The sequence below is a fragment of the Pseudophryne corroboree genome, chromosome 3, assembly GCF_028390025.1.
Source record: "Pseudophryne corroboree isolate aPseCor3 chromosome 3, aPseCor3.hap2, whole genome shotgun sequence".
Lineage (NCBI taxonomy): Eukaryota > Metazoa > Chordata > Amphibia > Anura > Myobatrachidae > Pseudophryne > Pseudophryne corroboree.
In genome coordinates this window covers 483,570,278-483,597,818 of record NC_086446.1, presented here as the reverse complement: position 1 = coordinate 483,597,818, position 27,541 = coordinate 483,570,278, and the positions used below count along the sequence as shown (strand labels likewise).

Below are 27,541 nucleotides of genomic sequence, written 5' to 3'. Positions count from 1 at the left end.
CTGGGGACTCCGTCAGGACCATGGGGAATAGCGGCTCCGCAGGAGACAGGGCACAAAAGCAAGCTTTTAGGATCACATGGTGTGTACTGGCTCCTCCCCCTATGACCCTCCTCCAAGCCTCAGTTAGGTACTGTGCCCGGACGAGCGTACACAATAAGGAAGGATCTTGAATCCCGGGTAAGACTCATACCAGCCACACCAATCACACCGTACAACTTGTGATCTGAACCCAGTTAACAGTATGATAACAAAGAAGTAGCCTCTTAAAAAAGATGGCTCACAACAATAATAACCCGATTTTTGTAACAATAACTATGTACAAGTAATGCAGACAATCCGCACTTGGGATGGGCGCCCAGCATCCACTACGGACTACGAGAAATAGAATTATCGGTAAGTAAATTCTTATTTTCTCTAACGTCCTAAGTGGATGCTGGGGACTCCGTCAGGACCATGGGGATTATACCAAAGCTCCCAAACGGGCGGGAGAGTGCGGATGACTCTGCAGCACCGAATGAGAGAACTCCAAGTCCTCTTTAGCCAGAGTATCAAATTTGTAAAATTTTACAAACGTGTTCTCCCCTGACCACGTAGCTGCTCGGCAAAGTTGTAATGCCAAGACCCCTCGGGCAGCCGCCCAAGATGAGCCCACCTTCCTTGTGGAGTGGGCTTTTACAGTTTTAGGCTGTGGCAGGCCTGCCACAGAATGTGCAAGTTGAATTGTGCTACAGATCCAACGAGCAATCGTCTGCTTAGACGCAGGAGCACCCATCTTGTTGGGTGCATACAAGATAAACAACGAGTCAGATTTTCTGACTCCAGCTGTCCTTGAAATATATATTTTCAATGCTCTGACAACGTCCAGTAACTTGGAGTCCTCCAAGTCGCTAGTAGCCGCAGGCACCACAATAGGCTGGTTCAAGTGAAAAGCCGAAACCACCTTAGGGAGAAAATGGGGACGTGTCCGCAGTTCTGCCCTGTCCGAATGGAAAATCAGATATGGGCTTTTGTACGATAAAGCCGCCAACTCTGAAACTCTCCTGGCTGAAGCCAGGGCCAATAGCATGGTTACTTTCCATGTAAGATACTTCAAATCTACCGATTTGAGAGGCTCAAACCAATGAGATTTGAGAAATTCCAAAACTACGTTTAGATCCCACGGTGCCACTGGAGGCACAATTGGGGGTTGTATATGTAGTACACCCTTAACAAAAGTTTGTACTTCAGGCACTGAAGCCAATTCTTTCTGGAAGAAGATTGATAAGGCCGAAATTTGAACTTTAATAGACCCCAATTTGAGGCCCATAGACAATCCTGCCTGCAGGAAATGTAGGAATCGACCCAATTGAAATTCTTCCGTTGGGGCCTTCTTGGCCTCACACCACGCAACATATTTTCTCCAAATGCGGTGATAATGTTGTGCGGTCACTTCCTTCCTAGCTTTAATCAAGGTAGGAATAACTTCCTCTGGAATGCCCTTTTCTTTTAGAATCCGGCGTTCAACCGCCATGCCGTCAAACGCAGTCGCGGTAAGTCTTGGAACATACAAGGTCCCTGCTGAAGCAGATCCCTTCTTAGAGGTAGAGGCCACGGATCTTCCGTGAGCATCTCTTGAAGTTCCGGATACCAAGTTCTTCTTGGCCAATCCGGAGCCACTAGTATTGTTCTTACTCCCCTTTTCCGTATAATTCTCAGTACCTTTGGTATGAGAGGCAGAGGAGGAAACACATACACTGACTGGTACACCCACGGTGTTACCAGAGCGTCCACAGCTATTGCCTGAGGGTCTCTTGACCTGGCGCAATATCTGTCCAGTTTTTTGTTGAGGCGAGACGCCATCATGTCCACCTTTTGGTTTTTCCCAATGGTTCACAATCATGTGGAAAACTTCCGGATGAAGTCCCCACTCTCCCGGGTGAAGGTCGTGTCTGCTGAGGAAGTCTGCTTCCCAGTTGTCCACTCCCGGGATGAACACTGCTGACAGTGCTATGACATGATTTTCCGCCCAGCGAAGAATCCTTGCAGCTTCTGTCATTGCTCTTCTGCTTCTCGTGCCGCCTTGTCTGTTTACGTGGGCGACTGCCGTGATGTTGTCCGACTGGATCAACACCGGCTGACCCTGAAGCAGCGGTTTCGCCAAGCTTAGAGCATTGTAGATCGCTCTTAGCTCTAGTATATTTATGTGAAGAGACGTCTCCAGGTTTGACCATACACCCTGGAAGTTTCTTCCCTGTGTGACTGCTCCCCAGCCCCGTAGGCTGGCATCAGTAGTCACCAGGACCCAGTCCTGTATGCCGAACCTGCGGCCCTCTAACAGATGGGCACTCTGCAACCACCACAGGAGAGACAACCTTGTCCTTGGTGACAGTGTTATCCGCTGATGCATGTGCAGATGCGATCCGGACCATTTGTCCAGCAGATCCCACTGAAATATTCGTGCATGGAATCTGCCGAATGGAATTGCTTCGTAAGAAGCCACCATCTTTCCCAGGACTCTTGTGCATTGATGTACTGACACATTTCCTGGTTTTAGGAGGTTCCTGACAAGTTCGGATAACTCCCTTGCTTTCTCCTCCGGGAGAAACACCTTTTTCTGAACCGTGTCCAGAATCATTCCCAGGAACAGCAGACGTGTTGTCGGGGACAATTGAGATTTTGGAAGATTCAGAATCCACCCGTGTTGTTGAAGCACTACTTGGGTTAGTGCTACACCGACTTCCAGCTGTTCTCTGGACTTTGCCCTTATCAGGAGATCGTCCAAGTAAGGGATAATTAATACGCCTTTTCTTCGTAGAAGAACCATCATTTCGGTCATTACCTTGGTAAAGACCCGAGGTGCCGTGGACAAACCAAACGGCAGCGTTTGAAACTGATAATGACAGTCTTGTATCACGAACCTGAGATACCCTTGGTGTGAGGGGTAAATTGGGACATGCAGATAAGCATCTTTTATGTCCAGGGACACCATGAAGTCCCCTTCTTCCAGATTCGCTATCACTGCTCTTAGTGACTCCATCTTGAACTTGAATTTCTGTATGTACAGGTTCAAGGATTTCAGATTTAGAATAGGTCTTACCGAACCGTCCGGCTTCGGTACCACAAATAGTGTGGAATAATACCCCTTTCCCTGTTGTAGGAGGGGTACCTTGACTATCACCTGCTGAGAATACAGCTTGTGAATGGCTTCCAATACCGTCGCCCTTTCTGAGGGAGACGTTGGTAAAGCAGACTTTAGGAAACGGCGAGGGGGAGATCTTTCGAATTCCAACATGTAACCCTGAGATACTATCTGCAGGATCCACGGGTTCACCTGTGAGGGAGCCCACTGATTGCTGAAAATCTTTAGTCGACCCCCCACCGCTCCTGAGTCCGCTTGTAAAGCCCCAGCGTCATGCTGATGGCTTTGTAGAACCCGGGGCGGGCTTCTGGTCCTGGGCAGGGGCTGCTTGCTGCCCTCTCTTACCCTTTCCTCTGCCTCGTGGCAGATAAGACTGTCCTTTTGCCCGCTTGTTTTTATAGGAGCGAAAGGACTGCGGCTGAAAAGACGGTGTCTTTTTCTGTTGGGAGGGGGTCTGAGGTAAAAAAGTGGATTTGCCGGCAGTTGCCGTGGCCACCAGATCCGATAGACCAACCCCAAATAATTCCTCTCCTTTATATGGCAATACTTCCATATGCCTTTTGGAATCCGCATCACCTGACCACTGTCGCGTCCATAAACTTCTTCTGGCAGATATGGACATCGCACTTACTCTCGATGCCAGAGTGCAAACATCCCTCTGAGCATCTCGCATATAAAGAAACGCATCCTTTAATTGCTCTAGAGTCAATAAAATACTGTCCCTATCAGGGTATCAATATTTTCAGTCAGGGAATCCAACCACACTACCCCAGCACTGCACATCCAGGCTGAGGCTATTGCTGGTCGGAGTATAACACCAGTATGCGTGTATATACTCTTCAGGGTAGTTTCCAGCCTCCTATCTGCTGGATCCTTGAGGGCGGCCGTATCTGGAGACGGCAACGCCACTTGTTTTGATAAACGTGTGAGCGCTTTATCCACCCTAGGGGGTGTTTCCCAGCGCGCCCTAACCTCTGGTGGGAAAGGGTATAATGCCAATAACTTCTTAGAAATTAGCAGTTTTCTATCTGGGTTAACCCACGCTTCATCACACACGTCATTCAATTCCTCTGATTCTGGAAAAGCTACAGGTAGTTTTTTCACCCCCCACATAATACCCCTTTTTGAGGTACCTGCAGTATCAGAGATCTGCAAAGCCTCCTTCATTGCCGTGATCATATAACGTGTGGCCCTATTGGAAAATACGTTTGTTTCTTCACCGTCGACACTAGATTCATCTGTGTCGGTACCTGTGTCGACTGACTGAGGTAAGGGACGTTTTACAGCCCCTGACGGTGTCTGAGACGCCTGAGCAGGTACTAACTGGTTTTCCGGCCGTCTCATTTCGTCAACTGACTTTTGTAATGTACTAACATTATCACGTAATTCCATAATTAAAGCCATCCATTCCGGTGTCGACTCCCTAGGGGGTGACATCACCATTACCGGCAATTGCTCCGCCTCCACACCAACATCGTCCTCATACATGTCGACACACACGTACCGACACACAGCAGACACACAGGGAATGCTCTTATCGAAGACAGGACCCCACTAGCCCTTTGGGGAGACAGAGGGAGAGTTTGCCAGCACACACCAAAAGCGCTATAAAATGTATATAAACAACCCTAAAAGGTGTTGTTTTTGTTATATGCGCTTTAAATATATAAATATCGCCAAAATATGCCCCCCTTCTCTTTGTTACCCTGTTTCTGTAGTGCAGTGCAGGGGAGAGTCCTGGGAGCCTTCCTCACAGCGGAGCTGAGCAGGAAAATGGCGCTGTGTGCTGAGGAGAATAAGCCCCGCCCCCTTTTCGGCGGGCTTTTCTCCCGGGTTTTGAGATATCTGGCCTGGGTTAAATACATACATATAGCCTCAATGGCTATATGTGATGTATTCTTTGCCATCAAAGGTATTAAATATTGCTGCCCAGGGCGCCCCCAGCAGCGCCCTGCACCCTCCGTGACCGTTCAGTGTGAAGTGTGTAGCAACAATGGCGCACAGCTGCAGTGCTGTGCGCTACCTTCATGAAGGCTGAAGAGCCTTCTGCCGCCTGTTTCCGGACCCTCGATCTTCAGCATCTGTAAGGGGGATCGGCGGCGCGGCTCCGGGACGAACCCCAGGGTGACCTGTGTTCCGACTCCCTCTGAAGCTATGTCCAGTAGCCTAAGACTCCAATCCATCCTGCACGCAGGTGAGTTGAAAATCTCTCCCCTAAGTCCCTCGATGCAGTGAGCCTGTTGCCAGCAGGACTCACTGAAAATAATAAACCTAAAAACTTTTTCTAAGCAGCTCTTTAGGAGAGCCACCTAGATTGCACCCTGCTCGGACGGGCACAAAAACCTAACTGAGGCTTGGAGGAGGGTCATAGGGGGAGGAGCCAGTACACACCATGTGATCCTAAAAGCTTGCTTTTGTGCCCTGTCTCCTGCGGAGCCGCTATTCCCCATGGTCCTGACGGAGTCCCCAGCATCCACTTAGGACGTTAGAGAAATTAAGTATTACCAAGTTGTTTTTGGTGTGCTTAAAACAGTTAACACATTCGGGAAGTCACAATGGTTTGTGAATGCCCTGTCGTCATCAACAGTATTTCCTGGGTAAAAAATTGTCAGGCAGTTATTGCCTTGTACATATATATAATATAATATATATATATATATATATATAATATATATATATATATATATATATATATATATATATATATATATATATATATATATATATATATATATATATATATATATATATATATTCAGGTGTTTGTGGGGGGAGTCTTATCAAAATTGTATTTGTATGCTTCCCTCAGACCTCTCGGGGTTCCCAGTTATTATTTTTTGCCCGATTACTAGCCCTTGCTGTCGACATTTACTAAAGTTTTCTGTCGACCATAACGTTCCAGGTAGATCCACACCGGGAGCATGTCCGTACATGGTCATACACATTCACAACACATTACGGTCTCTAGGGACCTGGCTGGTCGGGACAATCCACTTACATATAGGTTATGTCTATATGTTTATATATGTAGATATGGGTTTATATATGCATGAGTTGGATATATGTGTTTTATTGTGTGTTGCAGGATGTTTATCAATGAATGCTGAAATAATGGTATTCTTAACATGTGCTGGTCGCTCTGTTGATTAAGCTCTAGATTGGCCGTGACGAGTTGGTTTCGATCCTCTCAAGGAGTCCGAATATTATTCTCTTCACAACGTGGAGAGAAAATTATGATAGTCAACTCCTGGTCGACGCAGAGCCCGGTCGCAAAGGATCAGACACAGGCAGCTAAGTGAAAGGTGAAAAGGTAAGTGGTCTGCGGTCTTGTTAGGTTCGCAGAAGTGGATGTCGTTTCTGTTTCCACTACATCCACCACTTGTCGCGGAGTCTATCTGGCGGGTTCCCACTCCGGTGACCACTTGTCTGATAAGTTTCTGTTAGTCCAGGAATAGACTAGGACCTGTGAGTTATTCATAGAATCTAAAGGGGGACATTCTGAGTTCCGGTTGTCTCCCCTTACTGTTTTTCTAATAGTCCTTGCCGTTCCCTTCTGGAAGGGGAGATAGTGTATGCGATACCATACAGAAGTGCGTCAGGTTCGGGACAGTCTCTGGCTGTTCCTGTATTAAGGTACAAATCGTTGTTTCTCTCTGACTGTTTTTAGACACAGGGATTGGCTGCTGTTCCCAACGACGCAGACGTCGAAAGTGGGTTTCAGACTAGATGCGGACCGGTTATTGTTCGGTGTTTTTCCTGTGGAATGAGGTCTGAGGATCCATAGTTGGATCGGGTTTGAGGTGACACCTCATCAATATGTTCCGTTTATAAAACAGATGGCTGCGGCCTAAGGGGCCTTTTTCGGTGAGCAGGTCTATTACCAGAGTGGTTTATGGGACCAGTTGGTAATCTGGTCTGGGTCTCACCTGCGCATGCACCGGAATATAATCCAAACGGCCGGGACATCGCTCCGGTGGTGTCTGTTCGGTTCTCTCCTTCTAGAGGAATGTAGGTTCGGGATCCAGGTTAGATCCTGGTGTACGTGCATACAGATCTCCGATGCTGGGGAGCAGTCTTTTACAAGGGATGTATTTCCAGAGGATATAGTCAAGTTAAAAAACTTGTCTACTGTAAGCTTTCTGGAATTAAGAGCTATTTTCGGCGAACGTATTCTTCGTGTTCTGCCCGTGTTAGTTCTGCCGGACGACTTGTCAGCAGTGGCGTAGGTAGGCCGCTATGGCGGAACATGGAGCAACCGGCATTGGCAGACGTTGCACAGGTTGCAGTTGAAGGGGAGGTCTGGAAAACACTATATTAGCAGTCTTTGTTCCGGAGGTAAACGACGGGGGAATAGATTTCCTCTGCTGACGCGATATCCAGCTGGAGAAAATTCGGTCATCATCGAGAAGCTTTACCAGACGTGACAAGTCTTTGAGGAGTGTCGCAATTGGACATTTTGGCGTCTCGCCTCAATGAGAGGCCTCAAGGAGATTATTCCAGGTCAAGGGACACTCAAGATATAGTAGTGGACTTCCTCGTGACACCGTGGGTGTCTTTAGTCGGTCTATGTGGCCTCTCCGCTTTCACTTTTCTCGCGGTGGGGAGCGGAAGTTGTTAGAACGTTCCGGTGATCCTCTTGAATCTGGGCTAGCCAACGAGGGTTGGCTATCCAGTTTTTCATGATTTACTCGTAGAAGATTACGGCCCTCTTCCTCTACGTGAGATAATGTTACAACAAGATCAGGGCGTGTAGCATGACTTGCTGCGTCTGATGGCGAGGCGGTTGAATGCCATATCCTAAGCCGAACGGGTGTTCCCGGTGAAGTCATTTCCTCAGTTCTTCAGGCTAGGAAAGAACTAACGACAAAGAGTTACCACTGTAGTTGGAGTACTTATATGTCTCGGTGTGTATCCACGAAGACTCCTATGGAAGTCTTTCAGCTAGGTCATGCTTATCCAAACTTTACAAGCCGGTGGGGAGGCAAGCCTAATAAGTTTCTTTACAAAATTTCTCTCTCGGAAGGTGGTCATGCTATTGGCTTTAACATCCGCAAGGCGGGGGTCGGAAGTGGTGTGTTTTGTCTCACAAGACCCTTGCTTGATTTTTCAGGTGGATAGAGAGGAATTGGGTACTAGGTTGGTAGTTCTACCTAGAGTGGTTTCTGGGCTTAACAGAAATCGGCCTATTTTGTTGCTGGTAGTTACTTAGGCATTAACTGTTTCAAATTTCCTCGATCTAGCCGGGGATTTGAGTATGTAATTCGCCAATTTGGCTCAGTGTGGAGTAACAGGAGCTCTATTTGTCTGGCATGTTTCCAGCGTAGTTTGGGAGATTCCGTTATGCAGTCTGTTACACCCTGATTCTGTGATGCGGTTTGGCATGTTCATTCTATGGCTGGATTGCCGTCGCCGAGGTAGGTGGAGGTCCATTCTTCTGGGAAGATGGGCTTATCTTGGGCAGATGCCCGGGGAGTCTCGGCGCGTCAATTTTGCCGAGCGGATTCTTGGTCGGGATCAAACGCTTTTGCTATACTCTACAAGTTTGATATCTGGTTTGTTGGGGACCTTTTTCGTTTGCTCATTCGGCGCTGCAGAGTCGTTCGCACTCTCCCGCCCGTTTTGGAGCTTTGGTATAATCCCCATTGTCCTTTTGGAGTCCCCAGCATCCTCTAGGACGTATGAGAAAATAGGACTTTGGTACCTACCGGTAAATCCTTTTCTCCTAGTCCGTAGAGGATGCTGGGCACCCGTCCCAGTGCGTACTGTGTCTGCAGTTATTGCTTGTGGTTACACCCTGGTGATGTGTTTTCTCTGTCAGGCGGTGGATACCGTTGTTCATGCCATGGCATGCGGGGTCTTATTTTTGCTTATGTGGACACACGGTTAGTGTTACATATTCTCTCAGCATGGGGCTGTAGTTTGTGCATGCCGTTGGCTGGTATTCTACTGAATGCCACGTTCTACGGTGTGTTTGAGGTGTGAGCTGGTTTGACACTCACTGTGTTATAACATTAAATTATTTCCTCGAAATGTCCATCTCTCCTGGGCACAGTTTTCTAACTGAGGTCTGGAGGAGGGGCATAGAGGGAGGAGCCAGTTCACACCCAGTTTAAGTCTTTATAGTGTGCCCAAGCTCCTGCGGATCCGTCTATACCCCATGGTCCTTTTGGAGTCCCCAGCATCCTCTACGGACTAGGAGAAAAGGATTTACCGGTAGGTACCAAAATCCTAATATATATATATATATATATATATATATATATATACACACACACACACACACACACACACACACACACACACACACACACACACACACACACACACACGTTGAGTATCCCATATCCAAATATTCCGAAATACGGAATATTCCGAAATACAGACTTTTTTGAGTGAGTGAGATAGTGAAACCTTTGTTTTTTAATGGCTCAATGTATACAAACTTTGTTTAATACACAAAGTTATTAAAAATATTGTATTAAATGACCTTCAGGCTGTGTGTATAAGGTATATATGAAACATAAATGAATTGTGTGAATGTAGACACACTTTGTTTAATGCACAAAGTTATAAAAAATATTGGCTAAAATTACCTTCAGGCTGTGTATATAAGGTGTATATGAAACATAAATGCATTCTGTGCTTAGATTTAGGTCCCATCACCATGATATCCCATTATGGTATGCAATTATTCCAAAATACGGAAAAATCCGATATCCAAAATACCTCTGGTCCCAAGCATTTTGGATAAGGGATACTCAACCTATGTATGTATGTATGTATTATAAATTTAGACTGACCTCGGTAAATGTAAGTTTGGCATGTGTTTTGCAGAATCCACCTGCAGCTACCAAAAAGGATTACAGCACGCTCCCACTCCTTGCTGCTCCCCCACAAACTGGAAAGATCATCGCCTTCAAAGTAAGAAGTGATATCACAACTGAGTTCTGTTTTTCCATGTGTCAGCGCACACTGTCTATACACCGATCAGCCATAACATTAAAACCTACTGACTTATATTGTGTAGGTCAGTGGTTCCCAAACTTTTTTAAATCGCGGCACCCTGGAATATCAGAAATGTTTTTTTCACGCCACCCCTAGTTCAAAAGTTTCTAATTGAGAAATAGTAAGAAATATTGAATTAAGTAAATTGTGTTTATATGTCATCCATAGGTTCAGTTGTGTGGTGAGAGACAGGATTCGCTTCTGTTTGTCCACATATGTTATGATTGCCAGCCACAAGCACTGTTTTTTCCTATTACATTGACTACAAATAATTTTAATTGGTCCTGGACCACCAATCCAAGGCACCCCTGCAAGTGTCTTGAGGCACTCCAGGGTGCCACAGCACACCGTTTGAGAACCTCTAGGGTAGGTCCTCCTCGTGTTGCCAAACAGCTATGACCCGTCGGTGCATAGACTCCACAAGACATTGCAGTTGTCCTGTGCTATCTGGCACCAAGACGTTAGCAGTAGATACTTTAAGTCCTGTAAGTTGAGTGGTGGCTAGACTTGTTTTTCCATCACATTCCACATGCTCAATTGGATTGAGATCTGGGGAATTTTTTCAGCAACTTGTGCTAAAGTAGCTATTTTGTGGGATAGGACCAGCCTTCACCCCTCACGCGCATCAGTGAGCCTTGGGTGCCCATGACCCTGTCACCGGTTGTCCTTCTATGACCACTTTTTGTAGGTACTAACCATTGTATATCGCGAACAGCATACAACACCTGCTGTTTTGGAGAAGCTCTGACCCAGTTGTCTAGCCATCACAGTTTACACCTTGTCAAAGTTGCTAAGATCCTTATGCTTGCCCCTTTTTTCCTGCTTTTTACACATCAACTTCAAGAACTGTTGAAGTGTTCACTTGCTGCTTAATATATCCCACACCTTGACAGGTGCCAATGTAACAAGATAATCAATGTTATTCAGTTCACTTTTCACTGGTTGTGGTGTTATGGAAGACATGAGGACTAGAATTTATGAAGCCAGATTAATAACCCCCATAATGTTCTCCACTAACTATAGCTAGCTCCAGAAACCTTTTCTTGTAAGAAGGGCACCCATTCCTTTTTTCTCTAACGTCCTAGTGGATGCTGGGGACTCCGAAAGGACCATGGGGAATAGCGGCTCCGCAGGAGACTGGGCACAAAGTAAAAGCTTTAGGACTAGCTGGTGTGCACTGGCTCCTCCCCCTATGACCCTCCTTTAAGCCTCAGTTAAGATTTTGTGCCCGAACGAGAAGGGTGCAATCTAGGTGGCTCTCCTGAGCTGCTTAGAGTAAAAGTTTAAATAGGTTTTTTATTTTCAGTGAGACCTGCTGGCAACAGGCTCACTGCATCGAGGGACTAAGGGGAGAAGAAGCGAACTCACCTGCGTGCAGAGTGGATTGGGCTTCTTAGGCTACTGGACATTAGCTCCAGAGGGACGATCACAGGCCCAGCCATGGATGGGTCCCGGAGCCGCGCCGCCGGCCCCCTTACAGATGCTGAAGCAAGAAGAGGTCCATAAATCGGCGGCAGAAGACTTTCCTGTCTTCATAAGGTAGCGCACAGCACTGCAGCTGTGCCCCATTGCTCTCAGCACACTTCACACTTCGGTCACTGAGGGTGCAGGGCGCTGGGGGGGGGGGCGCCCTGGGAAGCAATGAATTTACCTTATTTGGCAAAAAATACATCACATATAGCTCCTGGGCTATATGGATGTATTTAACCCCTGCCAGTTTTCCAGTAAAAAGCGGGAGAAGAGCCCGCCGTGAAGGGGGCGGGGCCTATCTCCTCAGCACACAGCGCCATTTTTCCCACACAGCTCCGCTGGTAGGAAGGCTCCCAGAATCTCCCCTGCATCCTGCAACTACAGAAACAGGGTAAAAAAGAGAGGGGGGCACTTATTTGGCAAAATAACAGATATAAGCAGCTATAAGGGATCACTTATTGTAAGGTTGTCCCTATACATATATAGCGCTCTGGTGTGTGCTGGCAAACTCTCCCTCTGTCTCCCCAAGGGGCTAAGTGGGTCCTGTCCTCTATCAGAGCATTCCCTGTGTGTGTGCTGGGTGTCGGTACGTGTGTGTCGACATGTATGAGGAGGAAAATGATGTGGAGGCGGAGCAATTGCCTATAATGGTGATGTCACCCCCTAGGGAGTCGACACCTGAATGGATGGCCGTGATTAAGGAATTACGTGACAGTGTCGGCACGTTACAGAAAACTGTTGACGACGTGAGACAGCCGGCAGCTCAGTTAGTGCCTGTCCAGGCGTCTCAAACACCGTCAGGGGCTATTAAACGCCCGTTACCTCAGTGGGTCGACACGGACCCAGACACAGACACTGACTCCAGTGTCGACGGTGAAGAAACAAACGTATTTTCCAGTAGGGCCACACGTTACATGATCACGGCAATGAAGGAGGTTTTGCACATCTCTGATACTGCAAGTACCACAAAAAGGGGTATTATGTGGGGTGTGAAAAAACTACCCGTAGTTTTTCCTGAATCAGATGAATTGAATGAAGTGTGTGATGAAGCGTGGGTTACCCCCGACAAAAAACTGCTAATTTCTAAAAAATTATTGGCACTATATCCCTTCCCACCAGAGGTTAGGGCTCGTTGGGAAACACCCCCTAGGGTGGATAAGGCGCTCACACGCTTATCAAAACAAGTGGCGTTACCGTCTCCAGAAACGGCCGCCCTTAAGGAGCCAGCAGATAGGAGGCTGGAAAATATCCTTAAAAGTATATACACACATACTGGTGTTATACTGCGACCAGCAATCGCCTCAGCCTGGATGTGCAGTGCTGGGGTGGCTTGGTCGGATTCCCTGACTGAAAATATTGATACCCTGGACAGGGACAATATATTATTGACTATAGAGCATTTAAAGGATGCATTCCTATATATGCGAGATGCACAGAGAGACATTTGCAATCTGGCATCAAGAGTAAGTGCGATGTCCATTTCTGCCAGAAGAGGATTATGGACGCGACAGTGGTCAGGGGATGCGGATTCCAAACGGCATGTGGAAGTATTGCCGTATAAAGGGGAGGAGTTATTTGGGGGCGGTCTATCGGACCTGGTGGCCACGGCAACGGCTGGGAAATCCACCTTTCTACCCCAAGTCACCTCGCAGCAGAAAAAGATACCGTCTTTTCAGGCTCAGTCCTTTCGTCCCCATAAGGGCAAGCGGGCAAAAGGCCACTCATATCTGGCCCGGGGCAGAGGAAGGGGAAAAAGACTGCAACAGACAGCTTCTTCCCACGAACAGAAGCCTTCCCCCGCTTCTGCCAAGTCCTCAGCATGACGCTGGGGCCTTACAAGCGGACTCAGGCACGGTGGGGGCCCGTCTCAAGAATTTCAGCGCGCAGTGGGCTCACTCGCAAGTGGACCCCTGGATCCTGCAGGTAGTATCTCAGGGGTACAAATTGGAATTCGAGACGTCTCCCCCTCGCCGGTTCCTGAAGTCTGCTTTACCAACGTCTACCCCCGACAGGGAGGCGGTATTGGAAGCCATTCACAAGCTGTATTCCCAGCAAGTGATAATCAAGGTACCCCTCCTACAACAGGGAAAGGGGTATTACTCCACGCTGTTTGTGGTACCGAAGCCGGACGGCTCGGTGAGACCCATTTTAAATCTGAAAGCCTTGAACACTTACATAAAAAGGTTCAAGTTCAAGATGGAGTCACTCAGAGCAGTGATAGCGAACCTGGAAGAAGGGGACTACATGGTGTCTCTGGACATCAAGGATGCTTACCTCCATGTCCCAATTTGCCCTTCTCACCAAGGGTACCTCAGGTTTGTGGTACAGAACTGTCACTATGAGTTTCAGACGCTGCCGTTTGGATTGTCCACGGCACCCCGGGTCTTTACCAAGGTAATGGCCGAAATGATGATTCTTCTTCGAAGAAAAGGCGTCTTAATTATCCCTTACTTGGACGATCTCCTGATAAGGGCACGGTCCAGAGAACAGTTAGAGGTCGGAGTAGCACTATCTCAAATAGTACTACGACAGCACGGATGGATTCTAAATATTCCAAAATCGCAGCTGATTCCGACGACACGTCTGCTGTTCCTAGGGATGATTCTGGACACAGTACAGAAAAAGGTGTTTCTCCCGGAAGAGAAAGCCAGGGAGTTATCCGACCTAGTCAGGAAACTCCTAAGACCAGGCCAGGTGTCAGTGCATCAGTGCACAAGGGTCCTGGGAAAGATGGTGGCTTCTTACGAAGCGATTCCATTCGGCAGATTCCACGCAAGAACTTTTCAGTTGGATCTGCTAGACAAATGGTCCGGATCGCATCTTCAAATGCATCAGCGGATAACCCTGTCTCCAAGGACAAGGGTGTCTCTCCTGTGGTGGTTACAGAGTGCTCATCTCCTAGAGGGCCGCAGATTCGGCATTCAGGATTGGGTCCTGGTGACCACGGATGCCAGCCTGAGAGGCTGGGGAGCAGTCACACAGGGAAAACATTTCCAGGGCTTGTGGTCAAGCATGGAAACGTCACTTCACATAAATATCCTGGAACTAAGGGCCATTTACAATGCCCTAAGTCAGGCAAGGCCTCTGCTTCAGGGTCAGCCTGTATTGATCCAGTCGGACAACATCACGGCAGTCGCCCACGTAAACAGACAGGGCGGCACAAGAAGCAGGAGGGCAATGACGGAAGTGGCAAGGATTCTTCGCTGGGCGGAAAATCATGTGATAGCACTGTCAGCAGTGTTCATTCCGGGAGTGGACAACTGGGAAGCAGACTTCCTCAGCAGACACGATCTTCACCCGGGGGAGTGGGGACTTCACCCAGAAGTCTTCCACATGATTGTAAACCGTTGGGAAAAACCAAAGGTGGACATGATGGCGTCTCGCCTCAACAAAAAACTGGACAGATATTGCTCCAGGTCAAGGGACCCTCAGGCAATAGCTGTGGACGCTCTGGTAACACCGTGGGTGTACCGGTCAGTGTATGTGTTCCCTCCTCTTCCTCTCATACCAAAAGTACTGAGAATCATAAGAAGGAGAGGAGTAAAGACTAGAAGTCATCCCTACCCTGATCAAAGCCAGGAAGGATGTAACCGTACAACATTATCACCGTATTTGGCGTAAATATGTTGCGTGGTGCGAGGCCAGGAAGGCCCCTACGGAGGAATTTCAACTGGGTCGATTCCTGCATTTCCTGCAAACAGGACTGTCTATGGGCCTCAAATTAGGGTCCATTAAGGTTCAAATTTCGGCCCTGTCGATATTCTTCCAAAAAGAACTAGCTTCTGTTCCTGAAGTTCAGACGTTTGTCAAGGGAGTACTGCATATACAGCCTCCTTTTGTGCCTCCAGTGGCACCTTGGGATCTCAATGTAGTGTTGGGATTCCTAAAATCACATTGGTTTGAACCACTCACCACTGTGGACTTGAAATATCTCACATGGAAAGTGGTAATGCTGTTAGCCCTGGCTTCAGCCAGGCGTGTATCAGAATTGGCGGCTTTATCCTATAAAAGCCCTTACCTAATTTTTCATACGGACAGGGCAGAATTGAGGACTCGTCCTCAATTTCTCCCTAAGGTGGTTTCAGCATTTCACTTAAACCAACCTATTGTGGTGCCTGCGGCTACTAGGGACTTGGAGGATTCCAAGTTGCTGGACGTAGTCAGGGCCCTGAAAATATATGTTTCCAGGACGGCTGGAGTCAGAAAATCTGACTCGCTGTTTATCCTGTATGCACCCAACAAGCTGGGTGCTCCTGCTTCTAAGCAGACGATTGCTCGTTGGATTTGTAGTACAATTCAGCTTGCACATTCTGTGGCAGGCCTGCCACAGCCAAAATCTGTAAAAGCCCATTCCACACGGAAAGTGGGCTCATCTTGGGCGGCTGCCCGAGGGGTCTCGGCTTTACAACTTTGCCGAGCAGCTACTTGGTCAGGGGCAAACACGTTTGCTAAATTCTACAAATTTGATACCCTGGCTGAGGAGGACCTGGAGTTCTCTCATTCGGTGCTGCAGAGTCATCCGCACTCTCCCGCCCGTTTGGGAGCTTTGGTATAATCCCCATGGTCCTTTCGGAGTCCCCAGCATCCACTAGGACGTTAGAGAAAATAAGAATTTACTTACCGATAATTCTATTTCTCGGAGTCCGTAGTGGATGCTGGGGTTCCTGAAAGGACCATGGGGAATAGCGGCTCCGCAGGAGACAGGGCACAAAAGTAAAGCTTTCCGATCAGGTGGTGTGCACTGGCTCCTCCCCCTATGACCCTCCTCCAAGCCAGTTAGGTACTGTGCCCGGACGAGCGTACACAATAAGGGAGGAATTTTGAATCCCGGGTAAGACTCATACCAGCCACACCAATCACACCGTACAACTTGTGATCTAAACCCAGTTAACAGTATGATAACAGCGGAGCCTCTGAAAAGATGGCTCACAACAATAATAACCCGATTTTTGTAACTATGTACAAGTATTGCAGATAATCCGCACTTGTGATGGGCGCCCAGCATCCACTACGGACTCCGAGAAATAGAATTATCGGTAAGTAAATTCTTATTTTCTCTATCGTCCTAGTGGATGCTGGGGTTCCTGAAAGGACCATGGGGATTATACCAAAGCTCCCAAACGGGCGGGAGAGTGCGGATGACTCTGCAGCACCGAATGAGAGAACTCCAGGTCCTCCTTAGCCAGGGTATCAAATTTGTAGGATTTTACAAACGTGTTTGCCCCTGACTAAATAACCGCTCGGCAAAGTTGTAAAGCCGAGACCCCTCGGGCAGCCGCCCAAGATGAGCCCACCTTCCTTGTGGAATGGGCATTTACATATTTTGGCTGTGGCAGGCCTGCCACAGAATGTGCAAGCTGAATTGTACTACACATCCAACTAGCAATAGTCTGCTTAAAAGCAAGAGCACCCAGTTTGTTGGGTGCATACAGGATAACAGCAAGTCAGTTTTCCTGACTCCAGCCGTCCTGGAACCTATATTTTCAGGGCCCTGACAACATCTAGCAACTTGGAGTCCTCCAAGTCCCTAGTAGGTGCAAGGCACCACAATAAGCTGGTTCAGGTGAAACACTGACACCACCTTAGGGAGAGAACTGGGGACGAGTCCGCAGCTCTGCCCTGTCCGAATGGACAAACAAATATGGGCTTTTTTGAGAAAAAAAAAAAACCCACCAATTTGACACTCGCCTGGTCCAGGCCAGGGCCAAGAACATGGTCACTTTTCATGTGAGATGCTTCAAATCCACAGATTTGACTGGTTTTAAACCAATGTGATTTGAAGAATCCCAGAACTACGTTGAGATCCCACAGTGCCACTGGAGGCACAAAAGAGGGTTGTATATGCAATACTCCCTTGACAAAGTTCTGGACTTCAGGAACTGAAGCCAATTCTTTCTGGAAGAAAATTGACAGGGCCGAAATTTGAACCTTAATGGACCCCAATTTGAGGCCCATAGACACTCCTGTTTGCAGGAAATGCAGGAATCGACCGAGTTGAAATTTCTTTGTGGGGCCTTCCTGGCCTCACACCACGCAACATATTTTCGCCACATGTGGTGATAATGTTGTGCGTTCACCTCCTTTCTGGCTTTGACCAGGGTAGGAATGACCTCTTCCGGAATGCCTTTTTCCCTTAGGATCCGGCGTTCCACCGCCATGCCAACAAACGCAGCTGCGGTAAGTCTTGGAACAGACATGGTACTTGCTGAAGCAAGTCCCTTCTTAGCGGCAGAGGCCATAAGACCTCTGTAAACATCTCTTGAAGTTCCGGGTACCAAGTCCTTCTTGGCCAATCCGGAGCCATGAGTATAGTTCTTACTCCTCTACGTCTTATAATTCTCAGCACCTTAGGTATGAGAAGCAGAGGAGGGAACACATACACCGACTGGTACACCCACGGTGTTACCAGAACGTCCACAGCTATTGCCTGAGGGTCTCTTGACCTGGCGCAATACCTGTCCCGTTTTTTGTTCAGACGGGACGCCATCATGTCCACCTTTGGTATTTCCCAACGGTTTACAATCATGTGGAAAAAACTTCCCGATGAAGTTTCCACTCTCCCGGGTGGAGGTCGTGCCTGCTGAGGAAGTCTGCTTCCCAGTTTCCATTCCCGGGATGAAACACTGCTGACAGTGCTATCACATGATTTTCCGCCCAGCGAAAAGTCCTTGCAGTTTTTGCCATTGCCCTCCTGCTTCTTGTGTCGCCCTGTCTGTTTACGTGGGCGACTGCCGTGATGTTTTTCCCACTGGATCAATACCGGCTGACCTTGAAGCAGAGGTCTTGCTAAGCTTAGAGCATTATAAATTTACCCTTAGCTCCAGTATATTTATGTGGAGAAAAGTCTCCAGACTTGATCACACTCCCTGGAAATTTTTTCCTTGTGTGACTGCTCCCCAGCCTCTCGGGCTGGGCTCCGTGGTCACCAGCATCCAATCCTGAATGCCGAATCTGCGGCCCTCTAGAAGATGAGCACTCTATAACCACCACAGGAGAGACACCCTTGTCCTTGGATATAGGGTTATCCGCTGATGCATCTGAAGATGCGATCCGGACCATTTGTCCAGCAGATCCCACTGAAAAGTTCTTGCGTGAAATCTGCCGAATGGAATTGCTTCGTAGGAAGCCACCATTTTCTACCAGGACCCTTGTGCAATGATGCACTGTTTTTAGGAGGTTCCTGACTAGCTCGGATAACTCCCTGGCTTTCTCTTTCGGGAGAAACACCTTTTTCTGGACTGTGTCCAGAATCATGAGAAGGGCAAATTTGGGACATAGAGGTAAGCATCCCTGATGTCCCGGGACACTATATAGTCCCCTTCTTCCTGTTCGTTATCACTGCTCTGAGTGACTCCATCTTGATTTGAACCTTTGTAAGTGTTCAAAAAATGTTTAGATTTAGAATAAGTCTCACCTAGCCTTCTGGCTTCAGTACCACAATATAGTGTGGAATAATACCCCTTTTCTTGTAGTAGGAGGGGTAATTTAATTATCACCTGCTGGGAATACAGCTAGTGAATTTTTTCCCATACTGCCTCCTTGTCGGAGGGAGACCTTGGTAAAGCAGACTTCAGGAGCCTGCGAAGGGGAAACGTCTCGACATTCCAATCTGTACCCCTGGGATACTACTTGTAGGATCCAGGGGTCCTGTACGGTCTCAGCGCCATGCTGAGAACTTGTCAGAAGCGGTGGAACGCTTCTGTTCCTGGGAATGGGCTGCCTGCTGCAGTCTTCTTCCCTTTCCTCTATCCCTGGGCAGATATGATCTTATAGGGACGAAAGGACTGAGGCTGAAAGGACGGTGTCTTTTTCTGCAGAGATGTGACTTAGGGTAAAAACGGTGGATTTTCCAGCAGTTGCCGTGGCCACCAGGTCCGATGGACCGACCCCAAATAACTCCTCTTCCTTTATACGGCAATACACCTTTGTGCCGTTTGGAATCTGCATCACCTGACCCCTGTCGTGTCCATAACATCTTCTGGCAGTTATGGACATCGCATTTACTCTTGATGCCAGAGTGCAAATATCCCTCTGTGCATCTCGCATATATAGAAATGCATCCTTTAAATGCTCTATAGTCAATAAAATACTGTCCCTGTCAAGGGTATCAATATTTTTAGTCAGGGAATCCGACCAAGCCACCCCAGCTCTGCACATCCAGGCTGTAGCGATCGCTGGTCGCAGTATAACACCAGTATGTGTGTATATACTTTTTATGATATTTTCCAGCCTCCTGTCAGGGCCGTCCTCAAGGACCAGCTATCTATAGACGGTACCGCCACTTGTTTTGATAAGCGTGTGAGCGCCTTATCCACCCTAAGGGGTGTTTCCCAACGCGCCCTAACTTCTGGCGGGAAAGGGTATACCGCCCATAATTTTCTATCGGGGGGAACCCACGCATCATCACACACTTTATTTAATTTATCTGATTCAGGAAAAACTATGGTAGTTTTTTCACATCCCACATAATACCCTCTTTTGTGGTACTTGTAGTATCAGAAATATGTAACACCTCCTTCATTGCCTTTAACGTGTGGCCCTAATAAGGAATACGTTTGTTTATTCACCGTCGACACTGGATTCAGTGTCCCTGTCTGTGTCTGTGTCGACCGACTAAAGTAAACGGGCGTTTTAAAACCCCTGACGGTGTTTTTGAGACGTCTGGACCGGTACTAATTGTTTGTCGGCCGTCTCATGTCGTCAACCGACCTTGCAGCGTGTTGACATTATCACGTAATTCCCTAAATAAGCCATCCATTCCGGTGTCGACTCCCTAGAGAGTGACATCAGCATTACAGGCAATTGCTCCGCCTCCTCACCAACATCGTCCTCCTACATGTCGACACACACGTACCGACACACAGCACACACACAGGGAATGCTCTGATAGAGGACAGGACCCACTAGCCCTTTGGAGAGACAGAGGGAGAGTTTGCCAGCACACACCAAAAACGCTATAATTATATAGGGACAACCTTATATAAGTGTTTTCCCTTATAGCATCTTTTTTATATATTTCTAACGCCAAATTAGTGCCCCCCCTCTCTGTTTTAACCCTGTTTCTGTAGTGCAGTGCAGGGGAGAGCCTGGGAGCCTTCCCTCCAGCCTTTCTGTGAGGGAAAATGGCGCTGTGTGCTGAGGAGATAGGCCCCGCCCCTTTTTCGGCGGCCTCGTCTCCCGCTCTTAACGGATTCTGGCAGGGGTTAAATATCTCCATATAGCCTCCGGAGGCTATATGTGAGGTATTTTTAGCCAAAATAGGTTTTCATTTGCCTCCCAGGGCGCCCCCCTCCCAGCGCCCTGCACCCTCAGTGACTGCCGTGTGAAGTGTGCTGAGAGGAAAATGGCGCACAGCTGCAGTGCTGTGCGCTACCTTTAGAAGACTGAGGAGTCTTCTGCCGCCGATTCTGGACCTCTTCTTATTTCAGCATCTGCAAGGGGGCCGGCGGCAAGGCTCCGGTGACCATCCAGGCTGTACCTGTGATCGTCCCTCTGGAGCTGATGTCCAGTAGCCAAGAAGCCAATCCATCCTGCACGCAGGTGAGTTCACTTCTTCTCCCCTAAGTCCCTCGTTGCAGTGATCCTGTTGCCAGCAGGACTCACTGTAAAATAAAAAACCTAAGCTAAACTTTTCTAAGCAGCTCTTTAGGAGAGCCACCTAGATTGCACCCTTCTCGGCCGGGCACAAAAATCTAACTGGCTTGGAGGAGGGTCATAGGGGGAGGAGCCAGTGCACACCACCTGATCGGAAAGCTTTACTTTTGTGCCCTGTCTCCTGCGGAGCCGCTATTCCCCATGGTCCTTTCAGGAACCCCAGCATCCACTAGGACGATAGAGAAAATAAGAATTTACTTACCGATAATTCTATTTCTCATAGTCCGTAGTGGATGCTGGGCGCCCATCCCAAGTGCGGATTGTCTGCATTACTTGTACATAGTTATTGTTACAAAGATCGGGTTATTGTTGTTGTGAGCCATCTTTTCAGAGGCTCCTTCTGTTATCATGCTGTTAACTGGGTTCAGATCACAAGTTGTACGGTGTGATTGGTGTGGCTGGTATGAATCTTACCCGGGATTCAAAATCCTTCCTTATTGTGTACGCTCGTCCGGGCACAGTATCCTAACTGAGGCTTGGAGGAGGGTCATAGGGGGAGGAGCCAGTGCACACCAGCTAGTCCTAAAGCTTTTACTTTGTGCCCAGTCTCCTGCAGAGCCGCTATTCCCCATGGTCCTTTCGGAGTCCCCAGCATCCACTGCGGACTATGAGAAATAGAATTATCGGTAAGTAAATTCTTATTTTCCACATCTGCTGAGTAGTTCCGCAGCATAGTCGAACGGTAAAGAACTCCGTCTTCTGCTCATTGTTGGCAGCATAGTCTATCTAGTGACTTATACAATATAATATTACGTTTGCCCCACATGAATGTATTCCTTTTTATTTCTTCATCCCAGGATTCTGTTCACCTTTGTAGCCACTGCCTGGCACTAAGTACTGTTGCTCTGCGTTCTGTTTGCTAGTACAGGTTGAGTATCCCATATCCAAATATTCCGAAATACGGACTTTTTTGAGTGAGAGTGAGATAGTGAAACCTTTTGTTTTTTGATGGCTCAATGTACACAAACTTTGTTTAATACACAAAGTTATTAAAAATATTGTATTAAATGACCTTCAGGCTGTGTGTGTAAGGTGTATATGAAACATAAATGAATTGTGTGAATGTAGACACACTTTGTTTAACGCACAAAGTTATAAAAAAATATTGGCTAAAATTACCTTCAGGCTGTGTGTATAAGGTGTATATGAAACATAAATGCATTCTGTGCTTAGACTTAAGTCCCATCACCATGATATATCATTATGGTATGCAATTATTCCAAAATACAGAAAAATCCCATATCCAAAATACCTCTGGTCCCAAGCATTTTGGATAAGGGATACTCAACCTGTATTCCCGTTTTCCCCACTTGTAGTTCCTCTAATGTGTAATTAGCACCATTATTACCACAACCTAGTTGCATTCATCTACATCACATTTCTTATGCCATGTTGTGGCCCACTTTACCATTTAGTTTGCTTTTCCCTATAGCAAATTTTGGCCCTGCTGTGTTAGTAGCCCTGCATAGCTTCGTACAGTCTGCAAATATGGATACCTTACTATCTTGGTAATCTTTACGGACATTGCTAAAAAGATAGTACCCTATACTGATCCCTAATTTCACAGTTCTACAATGTATTATATTAATGAGCTTTCATCTTTTATACAGCTGCTTGAATTAGCTGAGAACTACACGCCTGAGGTCTCTGATTACAAGGTAATGATTTCTGTGTACATCTTTTCCCTCCACTCCACCCACCATTGTAATTACTTAGGGGGTCATTCCAAGTTGATCGCACGCTGCAACTTTTTGCAGCCTGTGCGATCAACTAGACGCCGCCTATTGGGAAGTGTATTTATCCATAGGAAGGCTGCAAGACCAGGGTAAGAGTTACTTACCCTGTGCGATTAATCCAGCGTTGCAGGTCTCGGAATTGACGTTAGACATCCGCCCTCCAAACACCTGGACACGCCTGCATTCGCCGCACTACTCCCAGAAAACGGTCAGTTGACGCCACGGGGCGCCTTCCTCCTGTCAGTCTTCTTGCGATCACGGCAGCGATCACTTTCTTCGTTCTTCTGGTCTTTGCCCAGCGACGGCTGTTGCTGAGCAACGACGCGCCTGTGCATTGCGGCCGCCGCGCATTCGCAGAACCGACCCGTTCGCACTGCTGCGAAAAACAGCAGCATGTAAACGGGTCGGAATGACCCCCTCAGTCAGAGACACATTTAGTTAAAGGAACAGTCTGATCATGTATGTTGCACCCTCATCTCGCTGCTCTCTGGTCTGATCACGTATGTTGTACCCCTCTTTCCGTGCTCTTCTGTCTGATCATTGGGTTGACTAGAGATCAGCTGTACATCTGATTGCTGTGTTAATGAGTGATGGTCTGTACCTCTCTCTTCTCTTATCTATGTGACAATAAAGAGACCACAGCTTACATTTCTATATCGCTTGTAAAGTTGGGGAAGATTTGTGAATTTCCCAGTTGAGGGTAAATCATATTGTACATGGGGGAAGAGAGGGTTCTCCGATCTTAAATAGCAAATATTTAGTATTTTTGTTGTGTTCACACAGGAGGGACGGATTCTGAGTTACGATCCTGTGTCTCAGCAGCTGGAGGTAGAAATTCTGTCATCTCTAAAAAGTGGGTACCATAAACACATAACTTGGTACAATGTACTAAACCAAAAACAAAGAGTTGAAACAGAATGTGTTTTTTTGTGTTTGTAACAGAGAAGGAGCCGGGAAAATTTGACCTTGTCTATGAGTGTGCGGACGGGACAGATATTGTAGAGTATGCGGTACCCCAGGAGTGTAAGGTAGAGGACACTTTATACCGTTTATATAAGATACAGATATATATCTATAGATAGATATAGATGCAAGTATAAAAGAAGCACACATTGATTATAAAAACTTATGGGCTTATTTATCAATGATCAAACTCCTTGCGTATGATAAATGGTGCTCTGGCCAATCGTCTCGTGTCATGTTTGAAAAATGACAGTTGGGAGCTGATTGGTTGGAGCACCATTTATCATAACTAGGATCATTCACAACGAGATTTATCACTTGTTGATAAATGGGCCCCTTAATTAGTTGTTAGCACTGGGTGATATTCATGTGACCGGCGATCGGGAGACCAACTGTCACATAACCTCCACCAACATCCCGCCCCCTCACTATCCCGATGGTCGGCATGCCGACCAACAGGGACTATTTCCACTCGTGGGTGTCCACGACACCCAAAGAGTGGGAATAGAGCCCGTGGCGACCACAGGTCGCCACCAAGCCCGCAAGGCGTTTGCTTCACTCGCCCCTCCCCGCCGGGATCCTGGCGTCAGTATGCTGACCGCCGGTCAACCATACTACACCCGCTAGCACCATATGTGAATCATTGACCTGAAATCTAATTTCTGAAATATTGCATTATTACTAAGACATTCTGCTTATGTAGTTATTATTGCATTATGCCATTAGGGTTAGTGCCTATTTGATCATGTCTGTGACAGAAATTGGTATACTAGGACTTTTACAACCCCCATGATCTTAAAAAAGAAAAATAAAGTGGTGAGTCTGGGGACCTCCGTGCATGTTTTACTGAATTTCTATGTTAAGAAAGAAAATAAAAAAGAGAATGTGACATATGCAAGTGTTTTGGGGTAGGCCCTGAAATTCCACAGTTGAATAAATTACACTGCTGATCTACTCACTCCAGGATACTGTACATGTAAGGCCTGAGAGTGGATCGTTGTATAAATGTATATATCCAATGAATAAACTGATACAAGAAAAACAAAATCATTAGAAGACATAACAACAGCTAAACAATCTATGAGAGTATATATCGATGTAGTATATAGTGACAACTGATATTACAATATTTCTATTATCATAATCTGGTTGGCCAGTATTATTAATCTGTAATAATTTTTTGTTTAACAAAATGTTTTAAAGATTATGTTGAGAGTATATTAACCAGCTGGTGAGCAGTGGACACTCCCCTTTGTAGTCGCATTGAAGGGTCTGTAACAGTTTTGAATAAAGTACAGTCTGCGAGGGTGGCAGAACAATCTTCTTTTTCATACTCCGAGTATGGATAAGAACCCAACACTCATTCAGGATTTGACAAACGGGACGGACTATTTTTAATTTAAGTGCGTTAAATCATATTGCTCTTATTATCGGTATTGTTTTATTATGCGAATATTGACAAGAACACAGATCAGAGCTGAGTGAAAATAGTGTTTTGGCATAGACAGTATTGTCCATATAGAAGAAAGTAAGATTTTTTTTTTTCAGCAATACAACGATTCAAAACGGGAATTTACAGGAAGTAAAGATTTTATAATATAATAAAACTCTATGGAGAAACCTCACACATAAGGTGCATACACACTGGGCGTTTTTGACCAGTGTGCATCAATATGCCAAAAGTAAGCTACTTTGAGCTCAAAATCGCCCAGTGTTTACGAGCTTATACAAAAAAATTCTAGCTCCCTCCTAGTTCGGAAAGTGAACAATGAAAGGAAGAAGAGAGAGAGATGCCTAGCTGTCTATCAGAAAGGTTTGGAAACTGTGATTTCTGCCAATTTAAGTCCAAGGCAGCGGTGCTTAGTATGTGGCCCTCCAGCTGTGGTGGAACTACACAACCCAGCATGTCCTGCCATAGTTTTCCTATTAGAGAATTCTAAAACTGTGGCAGGGCATGCTGTGATGTGTAGTTTTACAACAGCCAAAGTGTCACATGTTGCTTTTACACATGCCAAATACACGTTGTGTTTTTGTTTTTTTACTTTTATTAAATCCAGCAAATAAGCAGTGTCAGATTTACGCCTGTGTCCTGCATGGTTAATAGAGATTCAGTGAAACCTCCAATTGGAGCAGGGTCATACAACTGTATATGTAGTGTATGTGTAAAATATAGTATGCTGCGCTCAGGCTATAATAATGGGTGTGTATGTATAACTCTCTATAGATAACTCAAGCCTGGAACTCGCTGATTGAACCTAGATTGGTTATGGAAAATGGATCAGAAGAAAGAACTTTGCCACAACCTGAAACAGTGGCATATCTCTGATTACCACGACTGATGACGGTCACATAACTCTGCCTGTGGGCGTAAAATATTACTAAACATGGGTGACATTTGTTTTAGCCTCTCCCAATGGGAGATCCTTTTTTTTTCTTTTTGATGCATCTTTTCTATGAATTCATAAGACCTGTTGTGTTTTTTACTAGGTATACTCCCAGTATGGGAATTCCTATGTTTTTATGTTACGGAATTTAATAAAAATATGTATTCTGACATTATGTGTAAATAAATGACAATACTAATTTTTTATGTGTGTCTTGTTAGTCACTGGCACATAGTAGTGTAGTGACACCGGGATCACAATACCGACATCGGCATCCCGATGTTGACTATCCCAACAGGGGAGAGGTAAGTATTCTCTCCCCCCACCCCCCTAACCCTCTGGTACATTAGCCTCACCCAAACCTCCAATCTTCCCCTTAGTGCCTAAATCTAACCCTCCCTCCTAAATGCCTAAACCTAACCCCCCCCCCCCCCTCCCCTTCCCCTCCATTCAACTAAACCCTAATCCCCCCAGCTATACTTACCTTCGGGATCCTGGCTGTCTGGATTCTGGGGTTTATTTTCCGGAGGGTATCAGGATGTCGACAGGCAGTATCTTGAACGGATACCATGACGCCTTCACTCCACAGCTAGTGGAGGATTCTGTAAGTTGTAGATTAGTAAGAGCTGCAGTTTATACATTTTATATATTAATGAAGTAATTGAATACAAAATGAGATATAAACATTGTAATATTTATCACTGCTGCCTAGAATTCTACAAAAGGTGCCACATGATCATATAAACAGCAAATCGTAAACCAATGGTAGGCAATGTTCTTTTTGAATGCCAAAAGTTGAACATTATAAGCCAAAACAGTATCTACAGTGCCACCACCATTATAATATACATTATACATTATGACAAAATGAATATATAGATGCTACAAATATTTGTGCTTTCCTTCTTCCTTTTTTTTTTTTTTTTTTTGAAGCTTCTTTGCTAATTTGTAGTCTGGAGATGTAGACATGTTTTGTTGTGTTGTACTGTTATTTGACTCTTGCAAGGCTAATTATTGTGGCAGCATCCCCTTACCCAGAGGTTCAGGTTTCCATGGGTATGTAGTCCATGATTGGTAAAAAAGTCTCCTCTGTGAGGGAATGAGGTGGAGGAGGACTGATCCCAAAGGTGCCACTAAAAACATCCTCCAGTGGCACTAGCCTATGTCGTTTTATAAATAATTATAGCTGATTACTGGGTTTTGGGTTCTCA

At 46.4% G+C, this 27,541-nt stretch overlaps 1 protein-coding gene across 1 annotated transcript in view; it reads left to right on the top strand.

Moving 5' to 3' along the window:
• The window catches only part of COIL (coilin), a 43,758-nt gene extending 17,226 nt beyond the window's left edge, over positions 1 to 26,532 (top strand). The window contains exons 3-7 of the mRNA XM_063960856.1: positions 9,953 to 10,039; positions 22,858 to 22,905; positions 23,767 to 23,836; positions 23,926 to 24,011; positions 26,171 to 26,532. Coding sequence (XP_063816926.1) covers positions 9,953 to 10,039; positions 22,858 to 22,905; positions 23,767 to 23,836; positions 23,926 to 24,011; positions 26,171 to 26,272 — 393 coding nt within the window. The 3' untranslated portion in view covers positions 26,273 to 26,532. The remainder of the gene's footprint in view (positions 1 to 9,952; positions 10,040 to 22,857; positions 22,906 to 23,766; positions 23,837 to 23,925; positions 24,012 to 26,170) is intronic.
• Positions 26,533 to 27,541: the final 1,009 nt, after the last annotated feature.